The following is a 20231-nucleotide window of genomic DNA, read 5'->3' as shown; positions in this document are numbered from 1 at the left end:
CACCCTTTGTCTGTTAGATATCTAGAGGAACAGATGAGAGCCCAAACGCATGGCAATGGCATGTTGTCAATGGAAACTTGGCCCTCAGAGTTTCTGAATGCAAATAGCGAAGTTTCAATTTCCTGCTATGCAAAAAGGCTGCGAGAGTGTGTGTGTGTGTGTGTGTGTGTGTGTGTGTGTGTGTGTGTGTGAGGCCTTGGCTAATGGTGTCCAGAATCACTGGAAAGGCCATGTGGAAGAACTCAATTGTCCCAGTTAAGCATTCATGAATACTAAACCAAACCTTGAATGGAACATTCTTATCTGAGCTTTCCTTCTCGTAGATTTCCTGCCTGATACACAACACAGCTGAAGAGAGTAAGTCACATTACAAATTTAATCAAAATACAAAAATAATAATAGTGATTTTTCCTCATGTACAGATATTTAGCAAAATAGAACTGATGCATTTTTATTTTAAGCATTATCACAACGATGTCAGTAGCTGCACACTAAATGGCGATAACTATTCAAATATACATCTTTAGATTTATATAAATACACGCAATAAAGCACTTTATGTTAAATAGTTATTGGTTAATCCTGCTCAGATTTAAACATTTTAATGTTTATCAATTTGCCATGTGGAAAAACTGCAGTCAAATGCCTTGTATGTGTACACATACTCGGTCAATAAAGCCGATTGTGGTTCTATGATGTAGTTGATTTGATTAAAATCCTCCCTTCTGCAGGACATTCAGACTCCGTGTACTCCACACACCAGATTAGCAGGCACTGAAATATCTGCAAAGGAATAAAAACAAAACTGTTTTCAGAAATAGAAGTATGTATGGTGACAAATAAGATGTTTCAATGCGAGTGCGAGTCTGCGCACTGAGGTGTTAAAAGCACGGATGGAAGTTGAATATTTTGTTTATTTTTTTATACCTTATTTTCTTCGGCTTGGGGAGATTCAGGTTGTTCATGATGCTCACAAACTCTTCCAAGCTCTTGGTCAAGCGCGGGTTAAACTTGCGCTCCTCGCCGACTGTAGACACCGTCTGACCTGATACACAAAGACAGATACAGGGGTGTGCTGACCGGTATCTACTGAAGGTACTGACTATAGTACCTCTTACAATCTCACTCCAAAACATCCAAACTATCTCTTTAAGTAAGATGCAGGGCTTTTACTTGTAACTGAGTATTTTTACAAAGTCTTATTGTTGTGAGAGTCATGTCTTAAAAGCTTGACCTGTTTGCACTTGAATGTGTACTCTTGTAACAACATGTGCATCACATCAGTATTGGTTGCTATGGGTTGGAATATACTGGCAACATCTTTCTAACACTACGCTGGTGCTTACAAATGTGTGTATTTGCATCACCAGTTTTTACAACAGTGACTCCATGAGATAGGGTCTAAACATTCAGATGTGTGGTTCTTCAGCCAACCTAAGTAGTCATGTGCTGGGTAGATGAGGCATTGGTCAGGCAGAGTGAAGATCTTCTGATGGACGGAGTCATAGAGCTTCTTAGCGCTGCCTGAATTAGAGACAACATTTTGCAAAGATGAGACCAATGTTGAAAGAAAACAGATACAATACTGCCCTCTTGTGTTCATCTAGCAGCATTACAAAAATAATGAGTTTATCTTTCAGACAGTGCGTTAGGAAAAACAATTGCATTTGATGAGATTATTAGGATAAAGTGCACGTCTACCCTGCTGGAAGTCTGTCCTGCCACAGCCTCGGATGAGCAGGGCGTCCCCAGTGAAAGCCATGCTCTGATCCGCTGACACCAGCGCCATACAGCCGTCAGTGTGTCCTGGTGTGTCTCTCACTGTGAGGTACTACAGGGGGGGGGGGGGGGAGTTTATTTTATGAAGCAATTTCAAATAGAAAGGTCCAGGACTTTACAAAGCAACAGAGTATAGTATTATAATGTTCTTCTTACATGTTTCCCAAAGGGGATCTTGTCTCCCTCTGACAGGAGGATGTCTGCAGAGGCGCCACTGAATTTGGAGATTGCACTCTTCAGCCCAACCAATCTTTTCTTCATCAGCCCAGTGCTTGTGATGTGATCCGCATGGCAGTGGGTGTTTACTATGAGAAAAGAAAATAATATGGTTAACCATAGGGTTTGGCAAAATAAGATCAATAATACCAAGTATACAAGTTTGTGGTATACATTATTTTTTTCTTTACTTAACATAGCGATAGGGCATTTAGCCTTGGCAGAGGTCGGCGTTCTCCGAGTACCCTTATGGTTTTATATGTAATTTTGCAAACATTTTCCATATTGTGTAACATAGAGCAATAATAGAAAATATTATTAATATTGTGATACTGAATCAAGACATATTGCCCAGCCTTAGGAGTCTTTTGACATGAGTAACACAGAGTCTAAAGTGTACAATGAGTCTGGCTTAATCTGAAAGATTTTACCTACAGCTAACTGGGACAAATGATCCGGCTGTGGCTCAGGAGGTAGAGTCGTCGGCCACCTGTTGGAGGTGGTTTGATGCCCTGCGGTCAACATTTATCACTATGACCAAGGCGCCTTGTAGGGTGAATGCTGATGTGTGTTGTAAAGCATTTTGAGTGATCGCAAAGATTGGAAAAGCCTTATAGAAACGCAGTCCATTTATCAACCTTGAGTCCACCTCCACAATATAGCTCATAGGATGATGTGTAGTACATACATAAAAAATAAAAGACAGGTTTGTATTGCACAATGACAAAGATGACTAAATCTGTTTAATAACACCATATCTTAGCCCAGCTTCAGGAAGTTAAGATACCTGCCACTTTTAGATTGAGCCCCAGTTCATGTATGAGCATCAGGTCCCTGTCAATAGTCTCCAGCACAGGATCGATGAGGACCGCCTCCTTGGTCTCTGTGTCTGCCAGCAGGTATGTGTAAGTGCTGCTCTCCGACTCGAACAGCTGAACAAATGAAACAAGTGAGGGCGCAGGAGTGACTCAGCAATAAATTACAGAAGGAGCCAGTGGTGGAATTTAAAGTACATTTACTCAAGTACTGTATTTAAGTACAAATACAAAATACTTGCACTTTACTTGAGCTATTTTACACTTTTACTCCACTACATCTCAGAGGGAATAGAATATGATGCATTATTAAACTACCCAACAGTATATAAAAGTTCATACATGATATTAAAACGCTGACACATACTTAGTACATGTTACTGATAATACGTCCATGCATTTACTAAAGTTAGGTTATGAATGCAGGACTTTTACTTGTATGTTCACAGTGTGGTAAATACTTCCTCTATCACTATCTGGAGCTTTTGAACGTTTCACATTCCTGTAAAAAAAAAGTGTAGACTGCATAAAAAGCCAGTAAGAGGAACTTGAGTTGAGATTGTTTAGTCAACTGCTGCATCCAAGGTCAATAATAAACAACTCAACCCTGCATGTCCTCTGCTGTAACGCTACACCAGGCTGGACAGGACGCACTGCACGTCCACTGTTATCATGTTACAGCCATTACGTTACATTATATTACAGTGCAGTCCATCGGGTTTGCAACGTTATTGCAAAAATATTGCGCAAATTGAGCTAAACTACTAGCAAGATCCACAGAGATGAATCCGAGAACTTAGTTTGGCTCAATTTAAACAAATGACTTCTTTGAATGTAACTTAACAGTAAGATAATTAAGCTAACGGCTAGCTAACTCCGCCTAGCTCCCTTCCTTTAGCTAAGTATTTACAAACATTGCATTAAAACGTTTTTCTTGATTAAAAAAAACAACCTTAATTGAAGCAAAACAACGTGTGTTCATATGAACGTACTTGTCTGAAGAGCAGTCCGTCTGTCAGCGCCATCCTGGAGCAGTATGATCTGCTGGTAGCTCGTAGCGGCTCAACGCCAGAACTTACGCCGGGACAGAAGCGCCTGCTCTCGGCCGCTGCGTAACTCAAGCCCTCGGTGTTTGCTGTGAGGCGAAGCGAGAGAGCCAGAGCCCGTTGAACTGGTTTCACTCTGCTTATTACCGAGCACATGATTATTTCCAGATGCACAACCAGATAACTATCTCAAGTAGGAGGCTGTAGCAGTCTTATCCTCGAGCTTATGGGAATTAATGTCAAATTTCTTCCAAGAAAACTCTCAGTTCAGAGTCGTTTGAAAGCCTGACTGTCACCTTGGATGAACCCAGTGGTGCTGCATTGTCACTAACTTTTACAGCAGCTGTAACTGGTGCCATATACCAATTTGTATGTTATTGAGTAATGTGGGTTATTCCTCTACAGTCCAGCAGGACAACTACCTCCTCCACGCTTAAGAGGGTCAGCCTTTAGTCTTTGGTCATTTCTGTCTGTTGTAGTGCACGAGCATCCCCCCCCCCCCCATGCGCGCTCATAAAGGCACGCACACACCCACCCACACCAGCGTCGACCGCAGAAGTGGCGTACGTGACTGTTGACATCTACCTTTATCAGGAAGTCTCATGGCACTCAAAATAAAGCTGGTTTATTTATGTGTCTCAGGACCCTGGTCACATGGTATGGAGCGCAAACATACTTTAGTTAAACATTTGTACTAATTATTCTTAAAAATCCAAAAATCAACTGTAAAGCATAACAAAGAAAAACAAGTTTGTGGAAAGGTTTTTCCTCATCAACATGGCTATGTAGTATACTGCCCAACTGATACTGTGATTTTGTGACCAATACCAATATTGATGTTTGTGAGTTGATAACTGAAACTAGCAATAATAATAATAAATGTAATTTATAAAGCGGCTTTTCAAGACCTCAAAGTCGCTTTACAATAGTAGGGGAAGTGGGGGGAGGTGTTAGGACGAGGGAAGAAAGGGAAAGAGAAAAGGAAAAGGAAAACCACAGTAGCATAGTAACCATATGCTACTCTCACTCTGTTTACACCTCTGTTTATATATATGTATTACTTCTCAGTATGCCTATACCTTTACTACATTCCTCTTAACATTCAGTTCATCCATTTGAAACACTGTCTACCACAAATGTGTATTACTTTATTATACTTTTTTTTAATGTATATATATATTTTAGCCCTTTACTCTATTTTAACTTGCACTATATTAGGTCTATGTCTTAGATTCTTATATTGCTTTTACTTGCATGACACGACTGCTTTGTTTGTTTGCTTGTTTTGTTATAAACTCATGACATAGCCAAACATTGTAGGTAAGGATCCCTTAAATGTGTTAATTGTTTTGAAGAATTGTGTCAGAGATGTGTACTGAGTGGGATACTTTCTAAGCTCATTTATTATTTCATTAACAAAATTAACCGATACAGCTGATTTGCTTTTTTTTTATTGTCAATTGCCTCAGTTATAAGAGTCAGGTTCTTGTGAGGTGTTGGTCGTGGCTGTCATGATCTCCAATTCTTCTGGTTTGTCCTGTGGAAAAAAATAGAAAAGTGAAAACGCAGCATCAACCTAAAATATATTTCTATATATTTCCATGAAAAATATGTATTTAATATAAATGTATTGTGTACCTTAATCCAGCAAGACATACACATTATCCTCTATCAATATATGTCTTACTGAGCCAATAAATGTATTTACTGTCCCTTCTGTTTATTAATATGTAGCCCCATGAGGGGATGCAGTTGTCGCCCTATTTCCTGCTTTATGAGAGCACACACACATGATATATAGTCAAATTGCGGAGTTCATGATTCAAAATAATAAGTTAATAATAATAACAATAGATTTTGGGCACAGCTCATCATTGCCCAGTCTGACATAATTTCCATAAAAACAATTGAGAGCAGCAAATAAACAGTCCAATGTATTTGACACAGCTATAACTAAACTGTAAAACCACTAAACAAAGCTGGACTGACTGTGATCATGACACATTCATACAGTGAGAGACAGTACTTTATACACCACCTCTATATATATTTTAACCCAGTCGATCAGATGGGTTACTCTGCTGTAGACGCCCGGTTTATTGCGTCGTCCACAGCCCTCTCCCCAGCTCACAACCCCAGCCAGCCTCCAGTCCCCACTGGCTGTCTCACACACCAGGGGTCCACCACTGTCCCCCTTAAAACAGGACCAAATCAAACATCAAACACTTTTAAACAATGTTTGCACACTTAACGATGACTGAACTGATGCAAGTTTGGCTTTGGGCCATCTGTTGTAAAGTTAAAAGATTTTCTTCCTAAACCTGTATCAGGTAGGTTTGTTCAGTAAGGAGATTTTATAGCACTGGGTGTATACCTGACAGGAGTCCACACCTCCGTCCATGGTGCCAGCACAAATCATTCGAGGAGTAAGGTAAATGCCGTAGACGCTTGGGTGGGAGCAGACTGGTTGAGATATTACTTTGACCTGAGCTTGCCTTAGCTCATCTGACACAAAGCCTGATGTGAGCAGGAAGAAGAGAAAAGGAGAATGTTAAGACTAGGCTGGGATGTGAGTGTATGAATCAAAGGGAGGTAAAGAAAATACCTTTTAGTTTGAGTAAAATCACTTAAACACACAATAGGCCTCGCAGCACCCTCATAAACAAAGCAGCTGCTTCAGGCCTTGTTGCTGCAAGGGCAAATTACAAGGATGAAGTCTGCTGAATCATTTTCTGTCATTATTTGAAGTTTCTTTTTATTTATCTTTTTATCAGATCTTCTGCTGTGCAAGAAGGAAATTGTACTTATAGTGGCAATAGACAACTTCCCCCCCGCCCCTAGTGTTTCCATTTATTGTTGTCGGCGCTGCATGTCACAAAGACAACCAGATCGCTTTCCGCTTTCCTCACAGCCTACAACTAGCGTCCATTTGAGAGACTTATACAGTCCATTTGGAAAAAAGCAAGAAATATATTCAAATATATTATATTATAATTTATTCCCAATGCAGCTCAGAGTAATCACAGTCACATACATAGACATAAGCACAAAACCTTAGGGGAATGATTGGGCGGGGATGTTGCCGATATGTAAGTGAATGAATTACGTCATCTGGCGACTTGTAGCGATTTTTGGAGCTAGCGCTAGCTACATTTATTGGAAACATAGTTTGCAACACTGCACAGGACTCAATGCATTTTGTTTCCACGGCTTTGTGCCGTAAATCGAGAGATCATACCCGGTGGTAGAAGCATTTGCAAAGTGAAATGGAGGCTTACAGAGAACCAATCTTATCGCTGATGGTGTCATTATCCTATAGCCATTACATTGTGCAAATAACATTAACTTCAGAATGATACGTTTAGGCTAAAATTGCCACCTTAAAATACATCTCTTAAAATTATACAGTGGGTTTTTTTCACTTAACTGATTCAATTGTTAGTTGACTGTTGCTCCTAATGTTTGTAAAGGTATTGTTTCAATTCTTTGGGGGAAATTATTGAATGAGTTCTAGCTGAAATTGTTACAGGTGCCATTTTTGGGAGGGCCCAAAGGCTTTGGGTCAGCCATGACGACCTTTGGATATCAGATGAGAGCTTTCTTTGACACTCAAGAGTAAATCATTACAGTGAAAAAATACAAAACAAATAGCACAATCAAAGGGTTTGTGTCAGTGTAACACACCTCCTTCATGAATATATCCCCAGCCTGTGATCCAACAGGCCGCTCCAGGAGGAAAGGACTCGCTCGGACTGGGTAAACAGACCGGTCGCACCCCACCTACAAACAGCACACAGTAATCAGATTGTAACATAATCTTGCATTTATAAGCAGAGTTATAAAGACATAAAGGTTATCATAGGACGGTTATAATAGTGATAGTTATAAAGAAGTGTGCATCTGCAGGAGGGAGCTGTTGCAGCGATGTTGGCACTGAAGGACAGCTGGTCGTTCAGTGTCACACCCAGATTCCTTGCAGTCCGAGTCGGGGAAACAATCGAGGTGCCGATGTTGATAATAAGGTCTTGAATGGGAGAGCCCTTTCCTGGAAGGAAAAGCAGTTCAGTCTTGTCGAGGTTGAGCTTCAAGTGGAGTGCAGACGTCCACTGAGAGATATCAGCCTGACAAGCAGAGATGTGTGCGGCCATCTGGGTTTCGGACCAGGGTTAAGACAGAATCAGTTGAGGCCATGAGAGCGAATGACAGAGCCAAGTGGATTGCTGTACAGATAAAAGAGGAAGGGAGTAAGGACGGACCCCTGAGGAACCTCAGTGGTGAACTGACAGGGTTCTGACACAGATCCTCTCCAAGTTACCCTGTAAGTGTGGTCTTTGAGGAGTTGAGCAGGGAGAGACCAGAGCCTGAGACTCCCAGTTCTTGGAGGGTGTAGAGGAGGATCTGGTGGTTCACTGTGTCAAACGCAGCAGAAAGGTCCAGAAGGATGACAACAGAGGAGAGGGAGGCTGCTCTAGTAGTGGGAAGTTCCTCAGTGACAGCGAGGAGAGCCGTCTCAGTTGAGTGGCCGGCCTTGAAAGCAGATTGGTGCGGATCGAGAAGGTTGTTCTGGTGAAGGTAAGACGAGAGTTGATTAAAGACTGCACGCTCAAGTGTTTTGGAAAGAAAAGAAAGAAGAGAGACAGGTCTGTAGTTGTTCACTTCAGAGGGGTCGAGTGAGGGTTTCTTTAGGAGAGGTGTCACTCTTGCTTCTTTAAGAGTGTTTGGAGAGGAAGCAGTTGTTAAGGAAGTGTTAATGAGATAGATGAGAAAAGGGAGAAGGTCAGGAGCAACAGACTGGAGAAGGTGAGAGGGGCTAGGTGGTGGTGCGGGAAGAGGTAATGACGGTAAGAACTTCATTCGGAGAGAGGGGGGAGAAAGAAGTTAGAGTGGGGGGAAGTGTTGTGGCTGATAAACATGTGATGTCAGTTGGGAAGTAGGGAAATGAAGCACCTATGTCATCTATGTTTTTTTACAAAGTAGTTGACAAAGTGGATTGGTAGAAGGGAGGAAGGAGGTGGGGGATGGAGAAGGGTGGAGAAGATAGATAGATAAAAGTCGAGAGGTCACGGTGATGTTGTGAGCATGTGCGACGCCTGTGAAGACACATGAACAGGAATGGAAAGTATTCACGTATTTGAATAAGGAGAGGGAAGAGCAAGCAGAACGAGAAACTTAGCCCAGTTAATGTTGGCTTTAGTTCTCACTTATCCTCCCACGAAGACTCCTTTGTCTTCCTGAGTCTTCGTCCAATGAGGCTGCCGCGCCGAAGAAATGTTTTCTGTTTTTTGTTTTTGACAGATCTCACCTTAATCAGGATATTTGCCCAAGAACAGCAGTTAACAAATACAGTTAAGCAGAGAAACCTATTAAAAAGCAAATATACTTCTCACAGTCTAGCAGTAAGATCCCTCCAGAGTCATTAATAGCCCTTTTTCAGTAGCTTTTAACTACAAAACACAAATTCAAGACATCATTTTAATTTAAAAACATTTCTTGCCAGTGAAGCCTATTTTAGAATGTGATTCTATACAAGTAAAGGGCAATTAGCCTCCAGTATTTAAGAAGTTTATGAAAGTTTCTGCCCAGCCCTGCCGACAGATGTCCCCTCATCTTACCGTTCATGTCCATGTCAGTGACGGTGCGCAGCAGGCCCACGTCATAGTCATTGTTGTATCTGTTAAAACGAGGGTGGTAGAGGACCTGCAGTGCTCTGTAACGCTTTCCCAGAGAGCTGTCTGCTATGCTGACTGTGTCCACCAACACCAGCCAGTCAGCCACTACAAGCATGTTGTTCCTGCAGAAACAGCAGTGAGACACAGAGGTTCATAGTCTGAGCTCAAGTTAAGTGGCCCCAGTGTGCAACGATCAATGCCGGTCTTTATACTGCGAGAGACTGTTCAACTCTGCTGGATCTGCTTTTCCTCTGAAGATGTGTGGTCTTGTTATTTATACTGCTGATTGTTAGATGACAATTGCAGTCGGCCAATATAAATAACTAAAGTCAACTAAAATGCTTAAAATGTCAGTGCACTGATTTCCCAAAGTTAAGAATTAGATGTTCAAGGCTTATAGAGAGCCTCATACAGAACTGTGATGTTCAAGAAACTCTATCCTTTGTGCAAAATGCGTTGGTGGGGGAATTTAATTACCCTCAATCTCTTGACTTAATAAGATCTGAACATGTTCTTGGATCTGACTAATTTGTTCTTGAGTTCAGCCCTCCCTACTGAGGACTGTAGACACGCAGACAGGATGTAGCACTACCTGGTTCCCTCTAACTTTGAGCTTCCACATCTTTCATTCTTTCATTCCCCTTGTCCAACCTCTTACTCAACAAAGCAGTGAGCTGCAGTGATGACCCAGCGAGGGGAGATGATGGCACCTCCACAGACGTGTCTCCCTCTCCATTGCATGCTGACCTGCCAGACCCACTTCTCCTTGGCCGCCAGCGTCCCCCCAACAATACGCCGGCCATCGCTGAAGAGAACTGGGCAATCTGGGTGTGAGAAGATGGAAAGAGGAGGGATGTATGCAAAGTGAAAAAGAGCCAAAGACAAAAGATACACGGTCTACAAAGATAGTTGAATTCAGTAAAAGTATATTAGTCGTTTAATATACTATAGTGAATGATTGTGGCAACGTTCCAGTAATGCCCCTTCCATGATTAGACGATTAAAACTTTTGGCCATAACTGCCAGACAGATGAAGGATGTGTAATAATCCAATGTCCAAAATGGATTTAATAATACAATCCCCACAGCACTTAACCAGTGTATAATATATATATATGTATTTTTTACCTGCAGTGATGTTCTCTGTCTGGTTTACTGGATTCTTAGACAGAAAAGGCAGTTTAGTTGGGACACTGCAGTTTCCCTTCACACCACAGAGAGGAGGCGATTCCCCTAACTCAGAGGGGAATACCAGGAACTTAACTGATTTCAAGAGAGAAGAAAAAAAAAGTGAAAAAGCAAAATTAACCCGAATATTAAAGATTTAAATCACAGAATTGTCACAGAATTCAAATTATTGAAAGTCCCAATACACACATTCCCTTTCCACATTTTTTTAAATTACCACCGACTCTATAAATAGAAGATAATATAAGAACTGCGCAAATTATTCAACCTTTAATTCATTCAAAATTCAAGAGACCACTTGAGCGCGAGGACATATTAACTGGCATATTGAATGTGTAAAACCCAATAATTTGGATTTCCTCATCATTTAATTTTGAAATGAGAGGAACAGTAGGTTACCTAAGAGAGCAGAGGTGATGACCAGTTTGAGGACGAGGATAGGGAAGCTCACAATCAGTAGCAGCTCTCGAGACGAACAGGCTTCAGGCTCTGAATCTATAAATAGACAAATAAATACATATTGAAACCATATAGGCCTTGAATCAAGATCGGGCTTTTGATTCAGCACTATTGTGTTGCAGCATTGATGTATTCTTTTTGGCCTCTATCAACTCCTGAGGGAAATATAAGTAAATTTATGGATCGGACAGTTTAACAATGAGTTGACACTCACTTTAAAGCTTCATAAAGCCGAGGGGAGCTGAAGACTAAGTACCACTTTAAATGATTTTATAATTTGGAAAGGTTCATGATAATAGAGATTAAACATAATTTACACATACAAGCACACCTACACTATAAAACTGCATCAAATATATAAATACACAGCGCAAAAATGTATAAATAACACTAATCACAGATGAAGTGAACGCCTGACAGAAAAGGTGTTTTGTGAAGTAAATTTTCAAAACAACAGACTGAGCTGATCAGTCTGGCGTTTAGAGGCAAGCTAGGTATCATCAAAAGTCTCCGTTCAGAGGACCTGGGTGAATTGAGGACAGAGCGCATCCATAAGAGGTAGAGTATGAGCTGCATGCGATGCCTTGTAGGTAAAGAATGTTTTAATCAATTTTACACTTGACTGACAGCCACCTGAGGCGGATGAGCGCTGATGTAACGTAGAAACTCCCACTAGTTATTCATAAAAGCCTCTCGGCAGCATCTGGGAGGTCATTTATGCTTCTATACATCCTTTCTTTGCATAGCTTATATCAGTTTGATGCTCCATCCATTATGTGACATATTGTATAATATGAATACAGCCTATAACAATATACACCAAACTATCTATGGAAATAGAGGATAAGCTAATAAGCTGCGTTTATCCTCCACTTCGTGCCTGAAGACATATGAGAGACAATGAGATGAAAGCCTTTCATTTTGTTATCTTTTTAAATCTTGAAGCGATAAACAGACCGGATTAGGGCAGAGTTTGAAGAAGAAGAAAGACGCTAAGAACTGCTTAACATGCCGCGTGGTATGTGTCAATCATTATCATTACATCGATCGAACTGTCCACATGGCTGACAAGGTATAGGTAAAAAGCACAATTAAAGTGACATGATGCACTTGAGAGGGTTAATCAATATCATAGGTCAGAGAATGGACCTCTGGGAAATGATAAAACATTTTCACCAGCAGAAAATCAATCGTGTTTCTTTTTGTTAGATGTGATGTAATCCAATCGAGGGTGGTTTCGAGAAATGAGTCGTTTATACTGTGACCAATGATATCAAAGGACGTTTTGAGGTTGAATAGCAATAAAATAGATTGCACGCCAGCCCTCTCCCACAATATGATGTTATTACTAAGGCTATAAACAGCTTCCGCAGCACTGTTTCTGGTGAACTCTGAGAAATGTTATTGTATCTATCTTGTCTAAGAGCTGATATGAAACCACTATGAAAGTAAGGGGAATTGGATGGTGTTGTTATTTTGTGGAAGCAATGGGTCAAGGCTGCCTTCTCAGGACGCCCTGTAAAATAGCTCACATGAAGAAATCATTTCCTAAAGGGGGAGAACAGTGCACAGTGTGAACACTCCTACGGGGGCAGTAGCAATGATTTATAGCGCTTGTATAGGAGAAACTGTATCGATAGGATCTGGACAGGACATGGAGCAGAAATGTCTTTGAAGAACTGGCAAGGCAGATAATCAGTGTATTATATAGTAAGCAGTGAAATCTGTGGGCCATATCTTTGCTGTTTATTATTGTGACTATAAAGGATAAAACTTTAAATGCTGCATTTCCACTGCATGGTACGTCACGGCTTCACTCGACTCGCTCTTTTTTTTGTTTTGCGTTAGCAAAAGTTGTGGATGGTACCTGGTACTTTTGTTATTACCTGAGCCGATGCTAGAAGGTGGAGTTCAAACACTGCAGACCACTGATTGGTCAGAGAGAACCGTCACACGGGACATCCTGCACAAACCTGCAATTTCTTTATTAATCAATACTGTTCTCTCTACTCGGACGCTCACAAAACTACGCCTGACACGTTACGTTTAAGTAAGGCTCTATCATGATATAGGTACTTTTATATCTCGATAACGATATATATATATAACGATATAGCGTAGGTTTTACCTTGTGGTTATTACATATAAACTTTTTATTTATTGCATTACAAGAAAACATGCTATATCGTGAGAATGCCACGTACACTGAGGGGGTACAAAAAGTACCAAAAGTCAATCATGTCAGTCGAGGGGTGGTGGCCTAGTGGTAAGGTTGTGAGTTCAATACCAGGGCTGCCACCATTGTGCCCCTGAGCAAGGCACTTAACCCTGAGTTGCTCCAGGGAGACTGTCCCTGTTGTTAGTTCACTGTAAGTCGCCTAAATGACCTGTAATGTAATGTGTCAAATTGAGCAGAGCCTTGCCATGCAGTGGAAACGTACAGGAGAACCTGAGAGTGTGTTTAATGTAATGTTGTGTTCAACCTCATAACAGAAATAAGTGTGACAAAATGTCAATAAGTTCCTTTAAGAATTAAGAAATTAAACTAATAGTGGAAAGATATCCACATACATTTTTACCATTTGTACAAATTGTGTTCTGAGTGGGAGAAAGAAAGCCAGGTTCCAACAATTTATGGAAAGCTTTCTAGGAATGAGTGGAGGCTTTTATAGCAGCAGATTTACGCCAATGGATTTTAAATGTGTCACTCATACGTGCTTTGTGTTTTAATCGCGTGGTTTGGGATTGTGTTGGTTCAAAGCAGAGATCATGAAAACTCCACATTGAACCAACACCCTTAATTATTTGCATACCTTGCTCTTCATCAGGGAGATCTTTGGGTAACATGAGACCTATTGATCCCTCCTCCAGCGGGCCTCCATCTGACACTTTCCTCTGCCCAACTTCCTGGGAATTATCACTACAAGGGAGTGGTGAAGGCAGGCTTTTTTGATCTTGGGCCTCTGGGGAACCAAAGGGAGAAGATGAAGTTTCTTGAAGCCGAGGCTCTGATGTTACCTCATAAAAAGATGGAGGCTCTGGGTGCAAGTTTCCATTAACTGGGGGTTTATAGTGAGGCACGAGCGTGAGGACTGTAGAAGGGACCAGAGACGACACTCTCAAAACCTCACGACTGGTTGGACTTTGAAAAGATGTGGATGACCAGAGCTCAAGGGAGGCATAGATTGACGCAACAACTGGCTGCTGAGCATCAGAAGTGCTGCCTGTTTGGACCTCCAAGTCCATACTTGTAAAGTCGCTAGTGGCTGTCATGACATGCAAAGCCTGTTTAACGTTAGGGTTCATGTTCTTTAGCGTGATAGTGTATAGCTTGTGGGGTCTGATTAGCAGCATAAATGTGTTGGGCTGGATAGGATCTGCTGGATTTCAGACATGGTTGAGCTGAGGGGAGGGACACGGACATGGAAGGAAACACTGAAACCTCAGCTGAGTCCTGCAACAGAAACAAAAGTGATCATCATGAGCTAGCTTCTGCGAGTAACTTTAAGTTAAGAGTGTTGACATTCTTCAACGTGACATTTTACACGTGGCAGGTACATTTTATAAGGTTGCATTACTCAAAAAAGAGTTTTGTGAATTTTTTTTTTTTTTGGAATTAAATACAAGTGCAGAATTATACTGAATGTCCCAAAAGATATAAGCATGTAATTCATGAGGAATGGCAAAATAAGGCCGCAAAATAAGGCCACAAAATAAGTACTCTGGTCAGAACTTTGCGTTATATTACTGAAGCTGTTTTAACCTCCATCGATTACCAATAACTGCAAGAAAGGACATCTGTGATTGAACACATTTGTCAATACACTACACCCACCATTACATCTCATCTGTGTACTCCAAACGTGTTTCCCGAGCTCTCACCTGAACATCCGGCGTACAGATTTGTCAGCCTCATTTGTATGCGCTGGACTCTTCATCCGAGTGTTTCTCCTCCACACCTATTAAACAAGGATTATACCACAGTGGGGAAAAGGAATGCATCGCTGCCGCACCGCCAGTGACAAGACACCGAAGATGCCCGCCTGCTCTGGTGCATCTTTAATCCAGAGATATGTGCTCCGTTACTGTGAATCCATCATGTCCAAATGACACAAGGTTCAGCAGTGTGTCACCTCTTCTCTTGTGATTCTACCGCTCTACTCCTCCTCCTCCTCCTCCTCAGTTACCACTTAATCCCGTCATTGTCACCTCCTTCATCATTTTCCTCCTTCTCCTTCCAGTCTACTCTTCTTCCCTCTTCAACTTAATCTTTCTCCTCTGGTCAGAGCAGGCGAGGCAAAACTGTCAGGTCAGTAACGGATACGTGCACTCTTGTCATTGGGCGTCTATGAAATATGCATGGGGATAATTGTGAGCTTGGGTCAGAGTTTAACAACAGAGGGTAATGTACACCACCCCAATGAGTTGCTCCCACTCACAAGTACTGAGGTGCATAATGGCAGCACGGACAGACATTCATTCATAGAGTGAAGGAGTTGAATTTCTCAGTTGAAAGATATGTATCCAATAATCATACCCCTATTATGAATCTGAAGAGGCGTAATTGTGTGTACCAGTGTGTGTATGCGTGAATGCGTATCTGTGTCCAGTCTACTCAAGAGTATTTTGTTCGTCCTATCACGTTACTGCCCTCAGACAGTGCGAGGTGCTGGAAGCTCAGTAATAGTGTTACTCAGTATATTTTAGGTTACACTGCAGGGTTCACTTCAAAGACCAAACATGGCGGAGGAGGAGACATGACTGCATCATCTGCGGGCGGGTATGTCACCGCGTCTGCTGTATGAAGAACATGGTGCAAAACAAATTGACAAAATTTCCCTAAAAAAAAGCAACTAAAAAGAACTGAGAGTTTACCATAACATTAATATGTCAAAACAAATACCTATCATTTAAGTAAACAACAACAAACAGAAAGGTGAAATGTCACAAATACATACAAAAAAGAATATCACATTATAAAACAAACACATTCTGAAGGATATAAAAACAAAACAAAACATAAATTTCACTAAATAAAGAAGGAAATCGGCTCGGTGAGGCTTTAAGCTAAATGCAAATGTCTGCATGCTAACATGATGATGTTTAGCAGGTTTAATGTTGATTTAACATTTGCTTATTAGCACAAAGTAAAGCTGAGGCTGATGGGAATATTATTAGTTATTTAATACAGGTATCTGGTCATGAATAAATCAAATGGACACATTTAAAGTTTGACCTGACGATGGCGCGAGAGGAAAAGTTCAAGGATGACCAAAGTTACAGCAATTAATCCTGACGGGAACATGAATGTTCATAGCCATGTTCTTGGCAACATTTCAGTAAAAATAAAAAAAATAAAGTAAACTAGAGGAAAAGTCAGAGGATCACCAAAACCAAAATAATTCATCCTCTGGGGAACATGAATGTCCATACAAAATGTAATGGCAATCCATGCAATAGTTGTTTGAGATATTTCAGTCTGAACCAAAGTGGTGGACGGACCAACTGAAAGACCGACATCGCCATATGGCGCTCCATAGAGCCATATGGCGCTCCATAGAGCCATATGACACTCCATAGAGCCATATGGTGCTCCATAGCTCCATAGAGCCAAATGGCGCTCCATAGAGCCATATGACGCTCCATAGAGCCATATGGCGCTCCATAGAGCCATATGGTGCTCCATAGAGCCATATAGTGCTCCATAGAGCCATATGACGCTCCATAGAGCTATATGACGCTCCATAGAGCCATATGGTGCTCCATAGAGCCATATGGCGCTCCTTAGCTCCATAGAGCCATATAGTGCTCCATAGAGCCATATGGCGCTCCATAGAGCCATATGACGCTCCATAGAGCCATATGACGCTCCATAGAGCCATATAGCGCACCATAGAGCCAAATGGCGCTCTATAGAGCCATATGACGCTCCATAGAGCCATATGACGCTCCATAGAGCTATATGGCGCTCCATAGAGCCATATGGCGCTCCATAGAGCTATATGACGCTCCATAGAGCCATATGGCGCTCCTTAGCTCCATAGAGCCATATAGTGCTCCATAGAGCCATATGGCGCTCCATAGAGCCATATAGTGCTCCATAGAGCCATATGGCGCTCCATAGAGCCATATAGTACTCCATAGAGCCATATGGCACTCCATAGAGCCATATGACGCTCCATAGAGCTATATGACGCTCCATAGAGCCATATGGCGCTCCTTAGCTCCATAGAGCCATATAGTGCTCCATAGAGCCATATAGTGCTCCATAGAGCCATATGACGCTCCATAGAGCCATATGACGCTCCATAGAGCCATATAGCGCACCATAGAGCCAAATGGCGCTCCATAGAGCCATATGACGCTCCATAGAGCCATATGACGCTCCATAGAGCTATATGGCGCTCCATAGAGCCATATGGCGCTCCATAGAGCCATATGACGCTCCATAGAGCCATATGACACTCCATAGAGCTATATGACGCTCCATAGAGCCATATGGCGCTCCTTAGCGCCATAGAGCCATATAGTGCTCCATAGAGCCATATAGTGCTCCATAGACCCATATGGCGCTCCATAGAGCCATATGACGCTCCATAGAGCTATATGACGCTCCATAGAGCTATATGACGCTCCATAGAGCCATATGGCGCTCCTTAGCTCCATAGAGCCATATGGCGCTCCTTAGCTCCATAGAGCCATATAGTGCTCCATAGAGCCATATGGTGCTCCATAGAACCATATGACGCTCCATAGAACCATATGACGCTCCATAGAGCCATATGGTGCTCCATAGAACCATATGACGCTCCATAGAGCCATATGGCGCTCCAGCTCCATAGCAAAGCGTAAAAACAAAACAATAACAGCAAACAAACAACTGCACACACATTACAAACTACTCTTCTCTTTTGTAAATGCTCTGGTTTTATTCAGCTGTGCAAAATGTCACTCGTCTTCTATTTTCTTGCAGTCACAATGTTCTCACTCTTCCTAAACTGTTTCCTGAGCTGCCGTCGTGTTATTTCTGTTAGTTACTCTGTCAAAGGTTTTCTTTCCCCTGTCTCACATAAATTATCTATACTATAGTTACACAAAACATTCCTTATAAAAGTATTGCTTGCTTATTGATAATGTGAGCATGGAGTTGCACCCTCCCCATCTGCACATGACACTGACTGAATGAATGAATAAATAAAGCATGCAGGCTTCATTTGCTCCCATATTGGTGTCAGAGTCCTTGTTTACTCCAATCAGACAGACTGGCAACTCACATCAATCTGAACTCCACAGATACGTACAGCTCTGGCAGTTTCCTCTCAGTTTGGCATCAGAAAGAGAGAAGGGCCTCTAGTTCGGCTTCTCCACAGCAGCCCTCGAGGTGCAGCAGCATTTGCAACTTAATAGCATTTGCTTCATCCTGTGCAGCATGGCACATCACAGGGTTTCACTGACAGGACAGCAATGTTACTGTCAGGAAGATGTCAGTCACACACAGTGAAACCAAACATTCATATCTTTTTCTATGACTTTCTGGCACTTCAAATGTGTTGTAACTGTATGATTTGGCTGATGATACTTAATGCAATAATACAAGTTGTAGGTTTTCCTCGCAACCTTTCATATCTGTTAGCTAGAAATGCTTCTATATTCCTATAATGGCTAAGCTACGTGTCTCATGGCTCCAGCTTCATATTTAATATATGAGCGTTGTAACAATCTTTAAAATGAATTTGTTTGGATCACAGACTGTGTTTTCTATTACAGTATCACAGCCAACTTTGTGGATGTGGTTTTAGTTATGAATGTTAAGGTAATCAACAAAGAAGAATAATGTATTTCAGGGGCGCAGGTGTCAAATCATCTTTTAAATATTCAGCACAACTTTCCTAAACTTTTTGGTAAATGATATGTAACAACACGCATGCCTGCACACTCCATTTTCCAATCTCAGTGTAAACAACACGGGAAAAGCCCGTGGCGAGAATTTTCACCTTATTGATAGAAGGAATGCAGCCTTTAAATAAAACAAGGCTCATTCAAAATCCCCAGTGTGCACACGGAGCTCTGTCTGAATACTAACTGCTAAAATGTGTGCAATACCTGCGTTACTTTACAGTCACAGGGGCTCTGAGTGCTTTTTTTACTACCTCCGTGCCGCCGCAGAGGGCGAGTAAAATGCACGTTACAATCCTATAAAAAAATGATTTGTAAATTACTTGTATTTTATATCTACTTGCGCTTTCATTCAAGCATTGAACTCATTTTTCTTTGCAGATATGCATGTTTATTTATTCCATTCTAGTTATTTCATTTTATGTTATCAGAAATACAATGTATTATGAGCATCTTGGGTTAAAAAAAAAAAAAGGAAATCCTTTGGGATGAATAAAATAAAGCAAAGTTAACAAAATAAGCAAAGAAATTAAATGTTTATTACCGTCAGTGGTTTGTACAATACTTGCAACCCCTCCTCTAAACCAGTAAAATAATTATTTACAAAATGTTTATATGTATGCTTATTTAAAGCAAAAGAGTACACATGGATTTATTAGAAAGCTCTCAGTCTGCTCAATCACAGAATAAATTATTCTGCCTTGATGTAACTTTAGTGGGTTTTCAAAAAGTATATAAAAACAAGATGATTGAGCCTTGGGCAAAAAAAAACTTTTGTACTGGGCAAAGTTATCTTCTCTTTCGCCTCGACTTGTTCCAGTCCTCTAAAGACGAGCACATGCAAACAAATAACAAGATGCCGTTTGTCAAGATTACAAGAAAATACAAGAGCCAAAGTCTGACACAAATCCAGTTTTGGAAAAGCAGTCACGTCTCAGGGAGTCTTTGAGTCACTGTGCAGAGATCAGTCCTCACATATTCCCCTTTCAGACTGTATGTACACAGCACAGTGCATATCTTCTCTTCCATAAATATCTTCAGCGCTGTCTGGGTTCTTGTAGCTGTCTTTTACATGTCACACACTCTCTTTTTATGATCGTCTATTGCCTGTTTTCATTCCCTCTACGCCATGTTTTCTGTCTTTCTTCATTCTTCTCCGAGCT

The 20231-nt window shown here is 41.3% G+C and overlaps 1 protein-coding gene across 1 annotated transcript; it reads right to left on the bottom strand.

Moving 5' to 3' along the window:
- Nucleotides 1-362: 362 nt before the first annotated feature.
- Nucleotides 363-4407, bottom strand: ethe1 (ETHE1 persulfide dioxygenase). The gene is made up of 7 exons (XM_029452571.1): nucleotides 3803-4407; nucleotides 2783-2927; nucleotides 1936-2084; nucleotides 1702-1831; nucleotides 1435-1524; nucleotides 929-1045; nucleotides 363-783 (listed from the first exon to the last, which is right to left on the bottom strand). The coding sequence occupies exons 1-7, from the start codon at nucleotides 4010-4012 to the stop codon at nucleotides 737-739; spliced, it is 888 nt and encodes a 295-aa protein (XP_029308431.1). The 5' UTR covers nucleotides 4013-4407; the 3' UTR covers nucleotides 363-736.
- Between the last annotated feature and the right edge of the window lie 15824 nt (nucleotides 4408-20231).

This window comes from Cottoperca gobio, chromosome 16 (assembly GCF_900634415.1).
Source record: "Cottoperca gobio chromosome 16, fCotGob3.1, whole genome shotgun sequence".
NCBI lineage: Eukaryota > Metazoa > Chordata > Actinopteri > Perciformes > Bovichtidae > Cottoperca > Cottoperca gobio.
The sequence above is the reverse complement of the archived record's forward strand: the minus strand, read 5'-3'. Positions and strand labels throughout refer to the sequence as shown.